The 21182-nt window shown below is 53.3% G+C and overlaps 1 protein-coding gene across 1 annotated transcript; it reads left to right on the plus strand.

Moving 5' to 3' along the window:
• Positions 1–505: 505 nt before the first annotated feature.
• LOC135325556 (olfactory receptor 14A16-like) lies at positions 506–19587 on the plus strand. The gene is made up of 6 exons (XM_064503667.1): positions 506–637; positions 1910–2048; positions 2733–2824; positions 16073–16234; positions 16478–16939; positions 19321–19587. The coding sequence occupies exons 1-6, from the start codon at positions 506–508 to the stop codon at positions 19585–19587; spliced, it is 1254 nt and encodes a 417-aa protein (XP_064359737.1).
• The last annotated feature ends 1595 nt before the right edge of the window (positions 19588–21182 follow it).

The raw sequence follows: 21182 nt of genomic DNA on the forward strand, positions 1-21182 counted from the left end.
AGGGTGGATGTTGGCAATTCCCTGACAGCTTCTGCAATGCAGATGCCTTCCCCTGAGCCAGCCCCTGTGTCTCCTCTGCCACCTAGCAGAGCCTCTGCCTGCAAGGCCACAGCATCCAGGGCATGAGATTTTGCAGTCCAACCTCCAGGAGCGCAGATGTGCCTCTCTCCTGTGCCCATTTTACCACTGCCTGACAGAGGGGCTGAGAGCAAAACCTCCTCTGCAGGGTGATGTGCACAGCTGAGTAAGATGCAGGCTTTCCTGCGTGCCCATCTGGAGGTGTCTGCATGGGAGCGAGGGGTCCAAGATCCCTTCTAGCCTGTTAGTCTTTGGGCCACGCAGTCTGTAGGGCTGGGGAATGTGCCAAGCCTCCCTAAGGAGACATCCTCTTTTTTGCCCCTCAGGATTCTCTAGTAATGGAAAAAGCCAAGGATTTCTATCCCTTCAACAGATGTGCCCCACGTGTGGTGAGTAAGCCCCTCTGCTGCAGCCCTTCTTCTGGAGAATGGGTTGTGAAGATGTTGCAGACCCCTTCCCCATTAGGAGTAGGCTTAATCAGAGAGAGGATGTGGACACAGAGCTTGCCTGTACCCCCTGCCCCACAACCCCTATTGTGGCTGCAGATGTGGTGCAGGTGGTAAACTGATGTGAGGATAGGATCTATCTTAGTGGAACGGAGGCCTCTGCGATGGGTCCTGTAACCCCTGCCTTCATGTGCCTATTTTCCTCCCTTGCACCGAAAGGGAGCTGCGGGTGATTGATTCGGATACAGATACCTCTGTTCAGAAGGGTGAAAGAGGAGATGGATTCCTCCCAGGGTTCTTCTCTTTCAGAGACTTATGGGCTGGATGCTAATGTCATCTCTTCCTCAGGACATGGAGAGTATTCCCACGGGGTCACTGTATGAAATCCCCCTCACTCAGCTCAGGTCATCCATCCCCAGAAACTGCCCTCCCACCCCACCCCCAAATACATGTTGCTGTTTGCTATCTGCATGTACCCAGTGTGGCAGAGCATCTGGTGAGTGCTAAGGAACTGAAGTTACAGATGAGTTTCAAATACGAAAAGGCAGTTTTGTTCTGGGGTCATGCTTGTGGTTTTGGCTGGGTACCAGGGCTACACTTGTGTGCACACCCAGAGCACTTCGGTCATTAGCTCCTTACCTGGCCCAAGAATTTCCTGGCCAGTCATCTGCACAGGTGAGACAATAGGTTGTCCTGAGACGATGGACCACCTTGAAACTAGGTGCTTGACTGGACCTAGGCAATTAAATATTTGACTGAGAGTTATGGCAGCCCTGCAGGTAGGAATTTCTGTAGGTTGTAGAAATCCCCCCATGGCAAATATTGCTGTGTCTAGTCCAATTTGTATGCTGAAATGTGTTGATAAAAATCCTGGGTGGGGTATCCTGAAGTGTCCTTGTTGCAAAAGTGATCAGAGTGTGCATAGCTAAGACATTTGTAAATAGTCCATACAAAGTGTTCCTGCAATTATTGCCACATACTATGTGGTTAAGGTGCATCAACAGCAATGAATTATGTATGTGCTGGGTGGTCACGTGGGTTCCCAGCCAACTGGAGTAGAACTGAGCCAACCAGGGGTTCAGGAGTCTCACCTACTCCTGCTGACAGCACTGCAAGGACACTTTGTCACTGCACAACGACTGACCATCCTGTTTTGATTCTGAGTGTGTGTGTAACAAGCAGGGCTGACTCCTCTGGAGCCCATGGACAGAGGACCCTGTTCCCCATGGTATACTCTGAAAGCAGAGATTAGAGCAGAAGTAGAGGAGGTGAAGAGAGGTCCTCCTGGTAAGGAGAAAGGACGTGTGGGGAGTTGCTCTGAGAAATGCTGTGGGTTTTGTTCAAAGTCAGTCCTAACTTGTCAATATCTTTTCCTCCCTGGACAGTCCTCCAAAGCGCAGAGGCAGCAAATGTCCAACAGCAGCTCCCTCAATGAGTTCCTTCTCCTGGACTTTGCGGACAGGCGGGAGCTGCAGCTCTTCCACTTCTTGCTCTTCCTGGGCATCTACCTGGCTGCCCTCCTGGGCAACAGCCTCATCATCACAGCTGTAGCCTGTGACCACCACCTCCACACCCCCATGTACTTCTTCCTCCTCAACCTCTCCCTCCTCGACCTCGGGTTCATCTCCACCACTGTCCCCAAATCCATGGCCAATTCCCTGTGGGACACCAGAGTCATTTCCTACCCAGGATGTGCTGCCCAGGTCTTTTTCTTTGTCTTCCTAATTTCAGCAGAGTATTGTCTCCTCACTGTCATGGCCTATGACCGCTTTATTGCCATCTGCAAACCACTGCACTACAGGACCCTCATGGGCAGCAGAGCTTGTGTCAGAATGGCAGCAGCTGCCTGGGCCAGTGGTTTCCTCTATTCCGTGCTGCACACTGGGAACACATTTGCAATACCACTCTGCCAAGGCAACACCATGGACCAGTTCTTCTGTGAAATCCCCCAGCTCCTCAAGCTCTCCTGCTCAGACGTCTACCTCAGGGAAGTTGGGCTTATTGTGGTTAGTATCTGTTTAGCTTCAGTGTGTTTCATTTTCATTGTGCTGTCCTACGTGCATATCTTCACTGCTGTGCTGAGGATCCCCTCTGAGCAGGGCCGGCACAAAGCCTTTTCCATGTGCCTCCCGCACCTGGCTGTGGTCTCCCTGTTTGTCAGCACTGTCATGTTTGCCTACCTGAAGCCCCCCTCCCTCTCCTCCCCAGCTCTGGATCTGGTGATGTCCATTCTGTACTCAGTGGTGCCTCCAGCAGTGAACCCCCTCATCTACAGCATGAGGAACAAGGAGCTCAAGGAGGCACTGAAAAAACTGATTCAACTGGTACTAGTTCAGCAGCAATAGGCTGCTCATCCCTCTTTGTAAGTGACTTGAATTTATCTCAGACAACTCTTGTGGTTTGGGCATTCTCCCTGTGATAATCATGTTTGTACAGAAGTGTTTGAATTCATCCCACTTCTCCAGAGGCACAAACCCAGCCTGTCTGAACAAGAGGCTTTCTGTGAATATGTCTATCACTGTTTCGGAGCTGGCCTGGTTCTAATAAAAGACTATTTCCTCAGTGCTGTGCTTGAAAGTTGATTTCATCTTCCAAGGCTGGAGCCAATAATTCACTCAAGGGTTTTCACCCTGAAAGGGCCTGTTGCTTTTCCAGGGCTCTCCATGGGCTCAAGGCAATGAGCTCATGGGGTGCTGTGTTAGGGAATGAGGGCTGCATTCAGCTCTGACTTGTGGGTGCCCAGTGTTCCTGGAGGTGCTGAATGGTCAAGCGGTATCTGCCTGGGACTGTCTGCCCTATGGCAGGACTGGTGACAGATGCCCACAGTGGGGACCCTGCAGGCATGGAGAAGGGAGCCTGGAGAGTGGTTCATGTCACCTTCATTGAAACACCGTGGACTCACTAGGGACACACCTGAACACAGCCTAAGCCATTTGAAATGTCCTCTGATTGCTCAGAGCATCATCCACACCACAGACACCTTGGTAGGGGTTGTCAGGTGCAATGGTGCCTGTCGAGCTGGGCCTGCTTCTCGCCCCAACCACCATGGCCAGTGTGGAGTCACCCCCTGGCCCTGGGGCACCACAACCCGCTCGCTCTGCAGAGCAGCACCACCAGCTCGGGGCCCTGCGGGGAGCATAGGGGAGGCTCCAGGAGTGGCCAGGCAGGCCAGCACTGATGCACTCCCTGGGGTGAGGACACACATCGGTGGGTTTGTGGGGCAGAGCCAGGTCTCGTGGAGGGGAATCAAGACATGCCAGGCGCAGGAGAGTGGAGGCCATTTCCAGCCCTGGCTGCACAGCCCAGGTTTATGGGCGAGTTTTGCTGTGCAGCCAGCTCGTTCCTGCTGGGCTCAGTGCCTGTATCGAGGGGAAAAGCCAGGCCTAGGCAGCCTCTCTCCTGGCCCAGACCCCAGCAGGCCCTGGGGATGGCTGTGTGCTAACCCCTGTGTGGGGCATGGCCAGGGCTGGGTAAGGTGCAGAAACTGTGGAGGCTGCCAAAGCAGGAGGGCTGTGGGGGACAGGGCACCAAAGGCTGTCACAGGCACTGTGCCAGGGGGATGTTGGCCTGGCCGACGAGCTCTTGTTCTTGCTCCAGCTGCTGGAGCAGAGGCCGAGGACCAAGAGGTCCCTCAGGCAAAGCTGTGCTCCGTGGGGAGCTGCCCTGAGCACCGCAACAGGCAGAGCACACTCCTTGTATGTCCCCGTCCTGCTGGGAGGGTGGCACGGGCACCAGGGAAATGGCCTGTTTCTGCCTGGGGTCAGTGTGGGAGTTTGGCCTGTGAAGTGAATGCGACAGCCACTGCTGCTGAAACACTGGCCACGACCCCTCGCTGCAGCCCCCACTGGCCCCTGCCCCTGCCGACCTGCCCCTGCCAACCTGCCACCACCCCGGGCTGCCTCGTCCTCTGTCTCTCTTCTCCCCACTGCAGGGACCAGTGATGCAGCAGGAGCTGGCACAGCCCTACAGCCGCTGCCCGGCCCCTGGCCCTCCCCTCCTGCCTGCCAAACATCACATCCATCTTCAAGAAGGACAGGAAAGAGGATCTGGGGAGTGATGGGCTGGTCAGCGTCACCTCAGTCCCTGGGGAGCAAATCTTCCTGGAGCTAGTTCCAGCCACATGAAGGGGTTGGGAACAGCCAGCATGATGTCATGAAGGTCAAATCGTGCCTGACCAATCTCACTGCCTTTTGTGACAGAATGACTGGCTGTGTGGACAAGGAGGGGTGCAGTGCATGCACTCCTTGAATGTAGGAAGGCCTTTGACATGGTCTTCCATAACATCTTTGTAGCCAAACTGGGGAGAGGTGGGGTAGAGGAGTAAGCAATGGAGGGTGTGGGAAATGAGCTGGAGGCCGCCTGGCTCAAAGGGTGGAGAGCAGTGGTACAAAGCCCGACTGACTAATTGTTACCAGTGATGTTCTTCAGAGGTCAATACTGGAGCCAATGCTGTTTGTCTTTGTGAATGATTTAGATGGTGGGATGGAGTGGACTCTCAGCCAGTTCATCAATGATGCCTAATTGGGGCGAGTTGCTGACCTGTTGGAGGACAGGGCTGCTAAGCAGAGGGGCAGCACAGGATGATGATACGGGCTGATGGGAACATGGGGAGTTCAACCAAGTCCGGTCCCTGAGATGAAATAACCCCCACCAGCAGGACACGCTGGGGCTGACTGGCTGGAAAGCAGCTTTGCAGGAAAGGACCTGGGGGGCCCGGTGGACAGCAAGTTGACAAGAAGCCAGCAGGCTGCTCCTGTAGCAAAGATGGCCACCCTTATCCTGGGTTGTATTTGCAAGAGTGCAGACAGCAGGGCAATCGCACTGGAACAGATGAAATCTCCTGGCAGCCTCAACCAAAGAGAAGCAAGATAAAGAAAGGTCAGAAGATGACAAGCCCCATGGGCAGGAGGGGACCGGCAGTTCCTGACAGCGCAGCTGCAGCAGCAAGCTCTCAGGCAACAGCCAGGACATGCACGACACAAACAGCACACCTCAGAGAGGAGAACAGCACTTGGCTTTTATTGTGTGCATGCAGGCACAGATGACAAGGGGCAGCTCCTCACTCATCCTCAAGCCTGCAGCCTTTCCAAACACACTGTGCTGTTGGAACACCCCAAGGACATGGGAGCAACGGCAGTCCCGGAGCTCCTGGGACAAACTTGCCCCAGGGCAGGGAGAGACTGAGAGCTGCAGGACACAGCTGGTGTCTTGGTGCTGCAAGCAGGCAGCCACTGGCCTGCAAGGGCCCAGAGGAGCCTTGGGAATGGGCCGTGCTCAATGCTCCAGAGGAAGGCGAAAAACCCCCAGGGACTGCTGCCAATGTGTCCTGGGGGAAAATTCCTTCCTGACCCCAAAGCTGGCGATCGGCTGTTCCCTGTGCATGTGAGCAAGGCCTGCCTCCCGGCCAGCCCTGGGAGGCTTCCCAGCCCCACTGGGGCTCGACACCAGCGCTGGCCGACCCCTTTCCTCTCTCAACCTGCAGCCACCTTAGGGGCTCCAGAGAGTGGCCAAAACAAAACAAAAAAAACACACACAGACCTGACAGAGCTGGGGGGAAAAAAATCTTTCCCGGGCCCTGCAGGAAACCACTGGCTGCTCCAGAGGGTTGGTGGAGAGGTATGACACTGAGGATAACCACCTGGAACAGCCTCACATCCCATGCCCTGCATTTCCTGGGTGCTGCATCTGGCGCCGAAGCACATCTGCACGGGGAGCTTTGGAATGGTCTTTGGCTGCCGAGAAAGGATGTCCTTGTTCTTTGCAGGCCCTCGAGTTCACTTTTCCCACTGATCTCCTGCTGAAAAGGCCTGGTGCCCTTGGGCATCTCAAGGTGTGTGGGGGTCTTCTCATGCCAGCAAGGGGTTGCTCCAGTCTCTGAAGGACCACAGCTACATCCGGCTTGGAATCCGAGCCTGCTCGGAGCATGACTTGGATCAGAGCACCTGCAGAGAACTCTTCCAACGGAAATTCTTCCATGATCCAATGGCTACACAACAGCTGAATCAGCTGTGAGATTCAGCCCATTGCCTTCCCATCAGGAAACGCCTGGGCACAGTCTCTGCTCCCAGAGGAAGGGCTGCTGACAGTGGCGGGAGGTGTCACTTCCATTTCCCACCGGAGGCATGCACAGGCCAGCAGTGCCCAGCAGCGCGACACGAGGACAGGAAGAAAGCTTTCCAGCCTGCTTGCCTTGGCCTCGTTGGGTCAGCTCAACTGACGGGGCTTCGAAGAGACCTGGAGCTGGCAGCTGCTGACCTGCCTCTGCTTTCCGGAGAGGGAAAACACTGTGAAAACATTGCTGTCCCTTGGTATTGCTCTCTCTGTCTTTGGAGGTGTCCCAGGCAGAAGAGGAACAGGATCAGCAGTCTTGCTGAGGCTCAGACAAGCCAAAGGCCCAATCTTAGAGCAGGTGCTGGGCACTGCAGCAGCACTCTCTCCCCCCAAGTACGTGCTCCCCAACAAAAGCCCTTGCTGGCACAGGCCCTTGTCCCATCAGGCTGGAAGCACTTCCTCTGAAGAAAGGCGGCTATCGGTCCCCAATCAGCAGGCAACCTCTTCTATGCCCATGCTGCTGCAACCTGCCACCGGTGCAGACTGGCACGAGACACCAAGCACAGGCGAGGAGAACTGGCACCTCCGAGAGTCCCTTGTCCTCAGGGGGAACATTGGTGCCATGATGGGGAAGGGCCGCCTGCTTGCCAGTTCCAGCAGCTCTGCGAGGCTTTGCCAGGGAGCTCGGACCTCCCCTCTCCATCAGGCTCTCAGCAGTCCTCATCCCAGGGAGCCATTTCCTGAGGCTCTTTCGAAGACCCATCTCTGCTGTCCCAGGTCAGGCACTGAGGGCCACTTCGCTCAGCAGGCCAGCAAAGGTGCTGCACGTGGGGCAGTTGCCACAGGCCAGGTCGTGGCCACATGCCACGAGCATCACGAGCTGCTCTAGGTCATTTGAGTGAAAGCACACACAGAACACTGCCTCACAACACGCATCATAGTACCCATTGCTGACTCCTGCCACCACATCGAGTCCTGCAGTGAGCCAGCAGATTCCTGTGCACTGGAACCTGCATTCCAGTGGTGCCAACAAGGGCCCCTTGGGTCAATTATTTCTTATAGGCATCCTAAGTAGCATTGGTCATAGTTATTGGTTAGAGCTATTCGGCATCATTAGGAGCATTAGTCCTAGTTATTAGTTATAGTTATTCTTAGTCAGATTTAGGGCATAGTTCTTCTTACTGTAGGACAGTTCATGTTAGGGCCCTGTTATAGTGGCCGACAAGCCTAGTTTCCATAACAATTTTGGCACCCCCGATGGGACCCTAGGCAACCACTGTCAGGGCCTCTCATCTCCAAACGATCATCTGGCGCCATCGGGTGAGTTCACCTGGGATCTTTGGCACCGAGAGGCACCAAAAAGGTGAGTCTTAAATTCCTGCCTAAATTCTAAATCCTGGTCTGGGAACAGTGCACTGAAGGGGTACGCGGGCTGATCACCGTAAGGCGTACCAGGCAGGGGGTATGCGGGCTGGCCACTGTAAGGCGTACCAGGGGGACGGGTGCGAGTCCCATCCCCAGGGTTTGAGTGGGTTTTAAGTCCCAGCTCGGTCCGGCCGGAGAAGGGGTGCGCAGCTTGATCAGCATAAGGTGCACTGCAAAACTGTAAGACAGAAATCTAGAGTCACTGTGACTGGTGTGAGCGTGAACAGTGCTCTGTGTGTGAGTGCGTATAGCTTGGGAACCGATCGGGGCACCCATTGGCTGAGGAAGCCGCCCGCTGCAAAGGGACAGCAGTCCTTGCAGTTAAAGACTCGGGGGGTGGGAGTGTGGTTCCCAGAGAGTGAGAGAAAGAGTGTGTGTGATTAAAGGAAAAAAAAAAAAAAAAGAGTTGGTCCAACTATGTCAAGAGGATTGCCCATTCCTGACAAAGGAGGAAAACTCAGCAGAACCCAGCAAGGGACTTTGGATCAGCAGGCTAAACTGTCCCACGATTTTTTTTTTTCCACTAAAATGCAAAAGCGCCACAAAAAAATTATCATATCACAAGGGACTAGGCCTAAAACTTTATTCAAAGTTGCCCTGATTGCCAAAATGTATCCCTGTTACCACCATACTTAGGGACCAACCCTCGAGGCCTGCAACCCTGCAGTATTTGGCAGACAGACGTTACCCGTTATGCCTTATTCAGAAAATTGATATATGTCCATGTCTCTGTAGATACCTTTTCCCATTATGTTGTCGCTATTGCCCATTGTGGGGAAAAAAGCCGTGATGTATGTCGTCACTGGCTTGCCTGTTTCACCACAATGGGGGTTCCCACTCAAATTAAAACTGACAATGGTCCCGCATACAACGAACGCGGGCATTTCCTCAGACCTGGGGGACACTCACGTGACCGGAATTCCCTATTCCCCAACTGGCCAGGCAATAGTGGAACGTACCCATCGTACTCTAAAAAGGGGGAATAGCCCCAGTGCCTCCCCACAAGAGCAGCTCTGGAAAGCCTTATATGTTCTCAACCTCTTAAACCGTCATACAGACCAAAGTGCAGTTAATAAGCATTTCTCACACCCGACATGGCGAGGACAGCCTCAGGTTCACTACAAGAACCTGGAAACAGGTCAATGGAGTGAACCAGTAGACTTAATAACGTGGGGGAAAGGTTATGCTTGTCTCTCTACAGGTAACGGGCCTCGTTGGATGCCTGCACGGCTGATTCGACCTGTTGACGCATCCCTCGAAACACCAAATGAGGACTGAGAGCCAGTTAAGATGAGCCCATTTCGGGACATTTTCTGGCAATACCTGCCTGCCTCGTGCAGGGTCAATATCGATTCATAAAAGCTTACCGCGACTACGCGACCTTACTAATAAGTTGTAGATAGAATCAGAGTGGAACCCTTTTGAGGGACAGGACTGGACGTTAGGTTTGGGGTCGTGGGTTAAGAAGGTACTGGCGTGTGGACTGGTAATCTTGCTAAGATTTCTAGCCCTTGCTATCTATCTTCCCTGCTTAATAAGCCTTATGCAGAGAAAGACTCGAAGGACTTTGCATCAAGTACTTGTTGTACAAATACACACTGCACTGGCAATATTTAGTTTAGAAAATAAAAAAGGGGGAGATGTAGGGGCAGACAGCGAGGGATTGGACAAGATAGAGTTAAGGAGCTGAAAGCCTTGGGAGGAATAAATAGCAGTATGTAGATAAGGTAGTAGCCGCACGGGATGAGAAGGAGTGATGATGGGAACATGACCTTTGAGAAAGTACCGATCTGGGCTAGAGCTTATATAAAGGGCTTGCTTGCTTGAATAAAGTTGATTCTGATCCAGCACATCGGAGTCCGTGAATCAGACCGCCACAGTGTTGGTCTGTCTCAGGTGCCCGAACCTGGCATTTGTCCTTGCTGAATGGCATGAGATTCCTGACAGCCCTTTCCTCCTGCCTGTCTAGGTCCCTCTCAAAGGCAGCCCTCAACAATAAGACTGCTCCCACGCAGTTTGAGGTCATCTACAAACAGGATAAAATTTGTTCCCTCCAGGTCATTCGTAAGGGTGATAAGCAGGACAGGCTCCAATGGAGACCCTGTGGTGCTCCATTTCTCTTCTGGCCTCCAGGAAGAGCACTACCCACTCACCACCACCCTCTGAGCCTCATCATCCAACCAGTTATTTGGCCAATTGGTTGTCTACCCACTGAGATCATAAAGTCCTACTTGGTGTGCGAGTATGCTGTGGGAGGAAGTGTCAAAAAGCCTTCCTAAAGTCAAGGTAACAGACGTTCACTCTTCATTCATCCACGACTATAGATTTTTTTTTAACACAGAAGGACATCAGGTTGCTGAGGCATGATTTACCCTCAGTAAATCTATGCTGACTGTTCCCTGTCACCACCTTCTCCTTCATTTACCCAAAATGGGACCCGAGATGGATTGATCCATGACATTCTCCTGATCAAAGTGCAGCTGGAGAGCCTGTAGTTCCCCGCACTGTTCGTTTGGCCTTTTTTGAAGATGGATGCAACATTGGCCTTCCTGCAGGCATTGGGACCTTCCTGAGCCTCCACAGCTTTCCAGGACGATAGAGAGAGGCCTTGCTAGACAGAGGCCAGTTCTCTCAGCATCCTTGTCTGCAGCCCATCCAAGCCCATAGATTTGTGGTCTTGCAAATAATTGCTGACTCTACCCTCCTTCATTCCAGATTGTTTTTGTCCTGGGGAGTCCTTAGTATAGGCACAATGGTGTGGGAAACATTCTTGGCAGAGCCTGAAGCCAAGGGATTGAGTTCCTCACACCTATCTGCATCTGCTCTGACCAGATTCCTCTTCCCCACTTCCCTGGACAATATTTCTGAATTCCCCCTTTGCAGCCTCTCCCTGCTGCCCATTCCTGTGTGCTGCCTTCTTGTACTGTTGTTCAGTTGTGCATTTAGCCACCCTGTCTCCTGGGATGTCTGCTTGTTCTGCTGGGTATCAGAATGGGCCATTCTTGAGCTTGGAGGATGCTGCCTTAAAGACCTGCCAGCTTTCCTGAGCTCCTTTTTCCTTCAGAGCTGCCTCCCATGGGATTCCTCAACCAGTCTCCCCAGTAGGCCCAAGGCTGCTCCTCTGACATCCAGAGTGTGGACTTTGCTCCTCTTCTTCCTCGCTCCCCTCAGGAGCAGGAGCTCCACTACCTCGTGGCCACTGCAGGCAAGGCTGACACTGATTATCACACCCCTAGTCATTTCTGCCTTCTTTGCAGGTTCCAGGTCCAGGAAAGTGTCACCCTTCTTGACCTGTCCTGCTTAGCTGTGCTCGGAAGGTGTCCTCCACACCCTCCAGAGTCCTCTTGTACTCTTTCCATCTTGCTGCATTGCCCTCCCAGGGAATGCCAGGGAGATTAAAGTCTCCCCATAGGAACTGGGGTCTGTGATCCACAGACTTCCTCAGGTTGCCTAAGGTTGCTTTTGTAGTTCTGCAACAGCTTGTGCATCTCCCCTTCCTCTTGTTTTGTGGCCCAGGCTCTGTGCCTTTGTGTATATTTGGGCTGCAGAACCTCAGCTGTGGCACCAGGGCTGAGTGCAGCGCTGTTGCTGTGAAACCTGTTCCCCAGAGCCAAGGACACCGTGTATGCAAAGGCCAAAGTTCAGCACAGAGACCTGCTGGCGTAGAGTGCAGATAGCAACAAAATGATGATATGAGGCACCCACTAAGGGAGCAAAGCCTGCAGTACTCAAGGCCAGAGAGAACCAGAGCTGGGCCATGCAGCCATGGCAGGAGAAGTGTTTTGTACCCAAGGTGACTTTGCAGCACCTTGGGGCCTGTGACGGAGGTGACTGGATGTCCAGGAAGGACAAGGTGCCACTGAGAACATCCTTGGGCCTGAACAGCCTGCAATCTAGCCATGCTGTAGCTGCATCGTTAGTACAGTCCCTGTTCATATCACTGGGGGGTGAGAAAAGCTTTAGGGAGAGGAGAACTATACGGATTGGAGAGTGTAGGCATATGTGTGGAGACCTTGGTGCAAAGTACCTTCCATCTTTGCAGCATGCTTGGATGTAGATGCGATAGACTTTGCCTGAAGGCAGTGGTGGGAATCCTTTGCTTGGGAAGAGGTAGGAGACTCACGATGCCCTGGGGTGTTTGTCCAGCTACCACTCCAGAGTGGCATCATTTTCCTGTAGGTCCTGAGCTGTATCTGCTAGAAACATGGTGGTTGTGCTGGACACCCTGTGCATGTGACATGGCCCTGCAGGCCTACTGTCATTGCATTAAACCAAGTGTCTGAACTGAATTACATCAGCTGTTTGCAACATCAGGATCTGCACAGGTCTCAGCTTCAGGGTGAGCGGAGCTCTTGCAGGAGTAGGCAGCTACTGTCATTTCAAATGGCCAAGGAGATTCTCCACCTGGCAGCTGATGCCCCAGAAAGATGTGGGTTTCAGAGCTGTTACATCAGAGCAAGGAGAGACTGGTACATGTCTTGGACTACCTCTGACACTTCAAATGTCAGAAGCTGTTTGTGTATGACCAGCTGACTCCCACCCTCCATCTCCATTGATTACAATGGGAGCTTAGACAAGAAGCAGACAGTCACACTATGCACCCCAAAACTTGGGCAAGGGGAATCCCACCTCCTGTGAGGCTGTGGAGTGCATGAGAGGCAGCTGAATCCTACTGCATCCCGGGAGCTTCCGAATCGGTATGTAATGCCTAGCTTGACTCCTCTAAACTAATTGCTAAAGCATGAACAAATGAACTCCCTTCTGGTCCCTGGCTACGTGTCCTGTCTTCTTATGACATGGGAGCAGGCCCTTCCAGAGTGGGACATTTCCACCTGTCCCAAAAACCATCTTGTGATGAGACAAACTGGAATGCTGAACTCAGTCTCTCTCCACTGTTTAGTGAGGGACCATCGGTGATTATTTCAGGCTACTTGAATGGAGATTTTCCAGGGCTGACCACATGATCTTCCAGGAGATGTCAGCCCTGGAGCCCCAGGAACTTCTTGAAGGTGCACAGGGCACAGAGAAAGTCACGTCTTTGCTGGGCCTGGCTCCTGGGACTTCAGGAGCCCATAGCAACCTGGCAGGCACTGCAGAGAGACAGCTCTGTCCAGGAGTAGCTCCTCTTAAAGGAGCAGCAAGACTCAGGGTGCTGCCTGCAGGCGCCAGGATGAGAGGAGCGACTCAGAAGTTAAAGACAGTCAGCAACAGGAGGACAGCTGAGAGCAGCACACTCTGAGCAGAAATCCACACTGCCCTTGACACAGTAAGTCTCTGGCTGCAGGGCAACACTGCTGTGGTTCCCAGAGGGCTCTTCTGCAGCTGGCACCTTCCAGAGCTGATAGGGTCTGTCAAGGCGGCTCTGCCAGCTTCTCCTGTTTGGAGCAGGTGGTGCTTTAGAGCAGAGATTCCCAGCCGCACCGTCAGATTGACAGGGCATCACAGCTACCTTCTTGAGGGGATGGTGCAGGGGTGTGAAGCCAGGGAGTGCACCCAGGTCTGCACGACCTGTAATTCGGAGCAGTGTCCCTGTGCCACAGGGTGCTGTGCACCCGGGGCAGTGACTCCACTGCCTGTGAGGGTCAGCACTCAGCCTGCCATGGGAACTCCCCATGGTGGTGCTGCAGGGAGAAGCTCTGGGTGGAAGGAGTGACCCACATCGGGGCAGGTTCATTCTCCTGCTGAGAGGGTGCTGCATGGCTCAGGGCTGCTCTCAGCTCCAGCTCACCCCCAGGACATTTTCTGAAGGGGACTTTTCAGGAGCAAGGTATATGTTGGTCATACGTGCAAAGGGCAGAGCTTTCCTTCCTGAGTCTGTGCTTAATCTCCCCATCTTTTGACAGGGCTGCAATGGAAACAGAGGTGTTTAGTTTAGACAAGAAACTGCGACTCCTAAACTGTTTCACCACTGAGAGATCAAAAGGTCTGCAAGGAACCTCAGCAAATCCCTTCAGCCACCCCTCTGCGTACACGCAGCATCACCATAATCTTTGTTAGCCTCCTCAGGGTTGGTCTTAGCTGCTCCTTACACATGCAAACCTGAAGATATCTGCCCCTGGGACAGTGCCAGGCAGCAGCGGGATAATGCATGAAAGAGAGGAAACTTCTCACAGGAAAGGCTGTGGGAGGGTGGATGTGGGCAATTCCCTGACAGCTTCTGCAATGCAGATGCCTTCCCCTGAGCCAGCCCCTGTGTCTCCTCTGCCACCTAGCAGAGCCTCTGCCTGCAAGGCCACAGCATCCAGGGCATGAGATTTTGCAGTCCAACCTCCAGGAGAGCAGATGTGCCTCTCTCCTGTATGTGCCCATTTTACCACTGCCTGACAGAGTGGCTGAGAGCAAAACCTCCTTTGCAGGGGGATGTGCACAGCTGAGTAAGATGCAGGCTTTCCTGCGTGCCCATCTGGAGGTGTTTGCATGGGAGCGAGGGGTCCAAGATCCCTTCTAGCCTGTGGGTCTTTGGGCCATGCAGTCTGTAGGGCTGGGGAATGTGCCAAGTCTCCCTAAGGAGACATCCTCTTTTGGAGGATGCACTAACCCAAACACTTTTGCCCCTCAGGATTCTCTAGTAATGGAAAAAGCCAAGGATTTCTATCCCTTCAATAGATGTGCCCCATGTGTGGTGAGTAAGCCCCTCTGCTACAGCCCTTCTTCTGGAGAATGGGTTGTGAAGATGTTGCAGACCCCTTCCCCATTAGGAGTAGGCTTAATCGGAGAGAGGATGTGGACACAGAGCTTGCCTGTACCCCCTGCCCCACAACCCCTATTGTGGCTGCAGATGTCGTGCAGGTGGTAAACTGATGTGAGGATAGGATCTATCTTAGTGGAACGGAGGCCTCTGCGATGGGTCCTGTAACCCCTGCCTTCATGTGCCTATTTTCCTCCCTTGCACCGAAAGGGAGCTGCGGGTGATTGATTCGGATACAGATACCTCTGTTCAGAAGGGTGAAAGAGGAGATGGATTCCTCCCAGGGTTCTTCTCTTTCAGAGACTTATGGGCTGGATGCTAATGTCATCTCTTCCTCAGGACATGGAGAGTATTCCCACGGGGTCACTGTATGAAATCCCCCTCACTCAGCTCAGGGCATCCATCCCCAGAAACTGCCCTCCCACCCCACCCCCAAATACATGTTGCTGTTTGCTATCTGCATGTACCCAGTGTGGCAGAGCATCTGGTGAGTGCTAAGGAACTGAAGTTACAGATGAGTTTCAAATACGAAAAGGCAGTTTTGTTCTGGGGTCATGCTTGTGGTTTTGGCTGGGTACCAGGGCTACACTTGTGTGCACACCCAGAGCACTTCGGTCATTAGCTCCTTACCTGGCCCAAGAATTTCCTGGCCAGTCATCTGCACAGGTGAGACAATAGGTTGTCCTGAGACGATGGACCACCTTGAAACTAGGTGCTTGACTGGACCTAGGCAATTAAATATTTGACTGAGAGTTATGGCAGCCCTGCAGGTAGGAATTTCTGTAGGTTGTAGAAATCCCCCCATGGCAAATATTGCTGTGTCTAGTCCAATTTGTATGCTGAAATGTGTTGATAAAAATCCTGGGTGGGGTATCCTGAAGTGTCCTTGTTGCAAAAGTGATCAGAGTGTGCATAGCTAAGACATTTGTAAATAGTCCATACAAAGTGTTCCTGCAATTATTGCCACATACTATGTGGTTAAGGTGCATCAACAGCAATGAATTATGTATGTGCTGGGTGGTCACGTGGGTTCCCAGCCAACTGGAGTAGAACTGAGCCAACCAGGGGTTCAGGAGTCTCACCTACTCCAGCTGACAGCACTGCAAGGACACTTTGTCACTGCACAATGACTGACCATCCTGGTTTTGAGATTTCATTCTGATTGTCTGTGTAACAAGCAGGGCTGTCTCCTCTGGAGCCCATGGACAGAGGACCCTGCTGCTCATGGTAGACTCCGAAAGCACAGACTAGAGCAGAAGTAGAGGAGGTGAAGGAAGGTCCTCCTGGTAAGGAGAAAGGACGTGTGGGGAGTTGCTCTGAGAAATGCTGTGGGTTTTGTTCAAAGTCAGTCTTAACTTGTCAATGTCTTTTCCTCCCTGGACAGTCCCCCAAAGACCAGAGGAAGCAAATGTCCAATAGCAGCTTCCTCAATGAGTTCCTGCTCCTGGAGTTTGCGGACAGGCGGGAGCTGCAGCTCTTGCACTTCTCGCTCTTCCTGGGCATCTACCTGGCTGCCCTGCTGAGCAATGGCCTCATCATCACAGCCGTAGCCTGTGACCACCGCCTCCACACCCCCATGTACTTCTTCCTCCTCAGCCTTTCCATCCTTGATCTTGGCACCATCTCCACCACTGTCCCCAAATCCATGGCCAATTCCCTGTGGGACACCAGGGCCATTTCCTACTCGGGATGTGCTGCCCAAGTCTTTTTCTTTGTCTTCTTAATTTCAGCAGAATATTTCCTTCTTACCATCATGGCCTATGACCGCTACATTGCCATCTGCAGACCCCTGCACTACGGGACCCTGATGGGCAGCAGAGCTTGTGCCAAAATGGCAGCCGCTGCCTGGGGCAGCGGTTTTCTCTATGCTCTCCTGCACACTGGGAACACATTTTCAATACCACTCTGCCAAGGCAACACCGTGGACCAGTTCTTCTGTGAGATCCCCCAGCTCCTCAAGCTCTCCTGCTCAGACTCCTACCTCAGGGAAGCTGGCCTGGTTGTGGCTAGTGTTTGTTTAGTCTTTGGGTGTTTCGTTTTCATTGTGGTGTCCTACGTGCAGATCTTCACAGTTGTGCTGAGGATCCCCTCTGAGCAGGGCCGGCACAAAGCCTTTTCCATGTGCCTCCCGCACCTGGCCGTGGTCTCCCTGTTTGTCAGCACTGACATGGTTGCCTACCTGAAGCCCCCCTCCATCTCCTCTCCAGCTCTGGATCTGGTGGTGACTGTTCTCTATGCGGTGGTGCCTCCAGCAGTGAACCCCCTCATCTACAGCATGAGGAACAAGGAGCTCAAGGATGCAGTGAAGAAACTGATTCAACTGGTACCAGTTCAGCAGCTAGAAGTTGCCCATCCCTCTTTGTAAGTGACTTGAATTTATCTCAGACAACTGTTGTGCTTTGGGTATTGTATCTGTGATAATCATGCTTGTACAGAATGATTTAAATTCATCCCACTTCTCCAGAGGCATGAACTCAGTCTGTCTGACCCAGAGGCCTTCTGTGAATGTGTCTGTCACTGTGTCAGAGCTGGCCTGGTTCTAATAAAAGACTATTTCCTCAGTGTTGTGCTTGAAAGGCAGTTTCTTCTTCCAGAGCTGAAGCCAAGAATTCACTCAGGGGCTTTCACCATGAAAGGGCCTGTTGCTTTTCCAAGGTTCCCCTGGGCTCAAGGCGATGAGCTCATGGGGTGCTGTGTTAGGGAATGAGGGTTGGATTCAGCTCTCACTTGTGGGTGCCCAGTGCTCCTGGAGGTGCTGAATGGTCAAGTGGTATCTGCCTGGGACTGTCTTCCCTATGACAATGCTGGTGACAGATGCCCACAGTGGGGACCCAGCAGGCATGGGGAAGGGAGCCTGGAGAGTGGTTCATGTCACCTTCATTGAGAAACCTTGGACAGCATCTTGGGACACACCTGAACACAGCCTGAGCCATTTGAAAATGTCCTCTGATTGCTCAGAGCATCATCCACAGTCACAGACCCCTTGGTAAGGGGTTGTCAGGTGCAATGACGTCCATCCGGCTGGGTCTGCTTCCCACCCTGACCACCACGGCCAGTGCAGAGTCACCCCATAGCCCTGGGGCACCACAGCCCGCTCGCTCTGCAGAGCAGCACCACCAGCTCGGGGCCCTGCGGGGAGCATAGGGGAGGCTCCAGGAGTGGCCAGGCAGGCCAGCACTGATGCACTCCCTGGGGTGAGGACACACACCAGTGGGTTTTTGGGGCAGAGCCAGGTCTTGTGGAGGGGAAGCAAGACATGCCAGGCACGGAAGAGTGGAGGCCATTTCCAGCCCTGGCTGCACAACCCAGGTTTATGGGCGGATTTTGCTGTGCGGCCAGCTCGTTCCTGCTGGGCTCAGTGCCGAGGGGAAGAGCCAGGCCATTTCCAGCCTCTCTCCTGGCCCAGACCCCAGCAGGCCCTGGGGACGGCTGTGTGCTAACCCCTGCGTGGGACATGGCCAAGGCTGGGCAAGGTGCAGAAACTGTGGAGGCTGCCAAAGCAGGAGGGCTGTGTGGGGGACAGGGCACCAAAAGCTGTCACAGGGACTGTGCCAGTGGGGTGTTGGCCTGGCCAACGAGCTCTTGTTCTTGCTCCAGCTGTGCTGGAGCCAAGGCCATGGACCAAGAGGTCCTCAGGCAAAGCTGTGCTCCTTGGGGAGCTGCCCTGAGCACCACAGCAGGCAGAGCAGGCTCCTTGTATGTCCCCGTCCTGCTGGGAGGGTGGCACGGGCACCGGGGAAATGGCCTGTTTCTGCCTGGGCTCAGTGCGGGAGTTTGGCCTGTGAAGTGAATGCGACAGCCACTGCTGCTGAAACACCGGCCATGACCCCTCGCTGCAGTCCCCACTGGCCCCTGCCCCTGCCGACCTGCCCCTGCCAACCGGCCACCACCCCCGTGCTGCCTCATCCTCTGTCTCTCTTCTCCCCACTGCAGGGACCAGTGACGCAGCAGGAGCTGGCACAGCCCCACAGCCACTGCCCAGCCCCTGGCCCTCCCCTCCTGCCTGCCAAACATCACATCCATCTTCAAGAAGGACAGGAAAGAGGATCTGGGGAGTGATGGGCTGGTCAGCGTCACCTCAGTCCCTGGGAGGAAAATCTTCCTGGAGCTAGTTCCAGCCACATGAAGGGGTTGGGAACAGCCAGCATGATGTCATCAAGGGCAAATTGTGCCTGACCAATCTCACTGCCTTTTGTGACAGAATGACTGGCTGTGTGGACAAGGGGAGCGCAGTGCATGCACTTCTTGAATGTAGGAAGGCCTTAGACATGGTCTTCCATAACCTCTTTATAGCCAAACTGGGGAGATGTGGGATGGAGGAGTAAGCAATGGAGGGTGTGGGAAATGAGCTGGAGGCCGCCTGGCTCAAAGGGTGGCGAACAGTGGTACAAAGCTGAGGGGTCTTGAAAGAGTTGGGGATTTGGCCAACAGAAACTTCATGACATTGTACAAGGAGAAATGGCAGGTCCTGTATCAGAGCGGGCAGAACAGCCTGTGCATCAGGACAGGCTGGGACTTGACCGGTAGAGGAGTGACCCTGAGAAGAAGGACCTGGACATTGCAAGGGATGCAATATGAACCAGTGGTGAGTGCTCACCACAAATGAACCAGCTGCATATGGGGCGGCATTAGGAAGTGAGTGGCCACCCAGACAAGGTGAATTATTATCCCCCTCGTCTCAGCACTGGTGTGGACATATCTAGAATAGGGTGTCCCAGTGTGGGATGCCCTGTGGTGGAGGAATGGGGAGGAACTGGAGAGGGTCCAGAGGAGGTCTGCGAAGATGAGGTTAGGGGTCTAAAGGACAAGGCCTCTATGGAGAGGCTGCAGGACCTGGGCTTCTTTAGCCTGGTGAAGGGGAGGCTGAGGGCAGTAGAGGAGGAGTCTGTGACTGCTTGAAGGGTGGTTTCAGAGATGCTGGAGCTTTTCTTGGTAGTGGGGAACAGCATGAGAAGGGGAAAGAGCCACAAGCTGCAGCTTGTGGGGTTCAGCTGTGACATTAGGAAAAGGAAATGTCACTTGAAGGGCAGTGCTGTGGTGCCACAGGTCACCCAGAGGGAGCCTGTGATCAGCCCCTGGCTTTGTGTTTCAAGGAGAAGCAAGTGAGGACAGGAAGACAGCAGGGGAGGTCGGGAGATCCCGGGGTGAGAGCAAGGTGGGGAAGCAGGTTGGGAGTCTACAGTCTGCAAGGAAACAGGCACAGGTGTGGGACAGCCTGTGGTGGAGGTGGCCGAGGGCACTGCCAAGGCTGAAAGCCTCCAACAGAACTGAGGTCTCCGTCCTCTTGCCTATGCTTGGAGTCTCTGCCACTAAGGCCCACAAGAAGACACCATGCCTTAAAGCACTGTGGCCTTGCTGCCTCCTTCTCCCTTGCAAGCACAGGAGGTGCCGTATCATGGTCCTGCACTCAGCATTGCGCACCCCCACCCGCACACTGCCCCCAGGAAGAGCCCTGAGCAATGCACGATGGAAAGGATCACCCTACCCAGGGGCTGGCTGTCAGTGCCTGGCTGCTCTGCTTGATAACATAAATCAAGGTTGACTCGGCATCACAGCCACCTGCACATTGCCTTTGCCTACCTGCAATCAGGGCCTCCAACTTTCTGCCCTTATCAGCCCCTGGGGAGACTTTCTTGGTAATGGCCCTCAGTGGGACTGTTAACCCTCCAAGAAACTTGGGATTTGCTTCTGACTTTAACTTCTTGAGAGGTTTGTTCAGTCTCCTCTGAGCATCTGCAGTTCATGGGCTCAGCACCAGATACAGCCAAAGGGGCATTAAAATGCAAAAACCCCTAAGGAGCCATGCCTCTTTCCATAATTTTCTTCAGTTCTTCAAGTCTTGTGTGGCTAATGAGAAAGTTTTCAGGAGAGTATTGAAATTAGGCAGATTTCAAGGAGCACCTGAAAACGAAAGATGTCTGCTTCTGCAGCTTTCTTTATTCTTGACTTTTTGGAATAAGTGATACCCACATTCTCCAATTCACACTGACCCACTGGGTCTCCGAATGAACTCTGGACATGTAGGAAAAGCAGTACTTTTGATAGGAGACATGTATGGAGAACCTTCGTCCCCAGCTCCCCACCCCTGCCACTTCCCTCATCAGCCACTGGGGACTTAGAGCACTCTGGTTAAAATCTAACCTTTTTTCTCTCAGGTCTGTAGCTGAAGGTTACAGCTCATGTGCACCAATTCCCCCCTGCTTTCCTTAGAGAACTAGATGCAAACAGGCACAGAATGATGTCTTAATTGCAATGAAACAAAAATAAAATCTGAAACTGTTTAATAAAAGATAAAAGACACTCCGTAACTCTATGCCAAGTCCAGGCTGCCTCCAGTGAGCTCCACTGCCCACAAGACATAACCTTCCTTGAAATGTTTTCAACAGATAGATAGGAAAGGACAGTCAAGTAACAGAACAAAGGAGTTGGTTGAAGAGACAATGAGACTGCTGAAAGACAAGGCAAGCTTCAGACTCCCAGAAGCTCAGAGCAGC

Source organism: Dromaius novaehollandiae, unplaced genomic scaffold (genome assembly GCF_036370855.1).
Source record: "Dromaius novaehollandiae isolate bDroNov1 unplaced genomic scaffold, bDroNov1.hap1 HAP1_SCAFFOLD_31, whole genome shotgun sequence".
Taxonomy (NCBI): Eukaryota; Metazoa; Chordata; class Aves; order Casuariiformes; family Dromaiidae; genus Dromaius; species Dromaius novaehollandiae.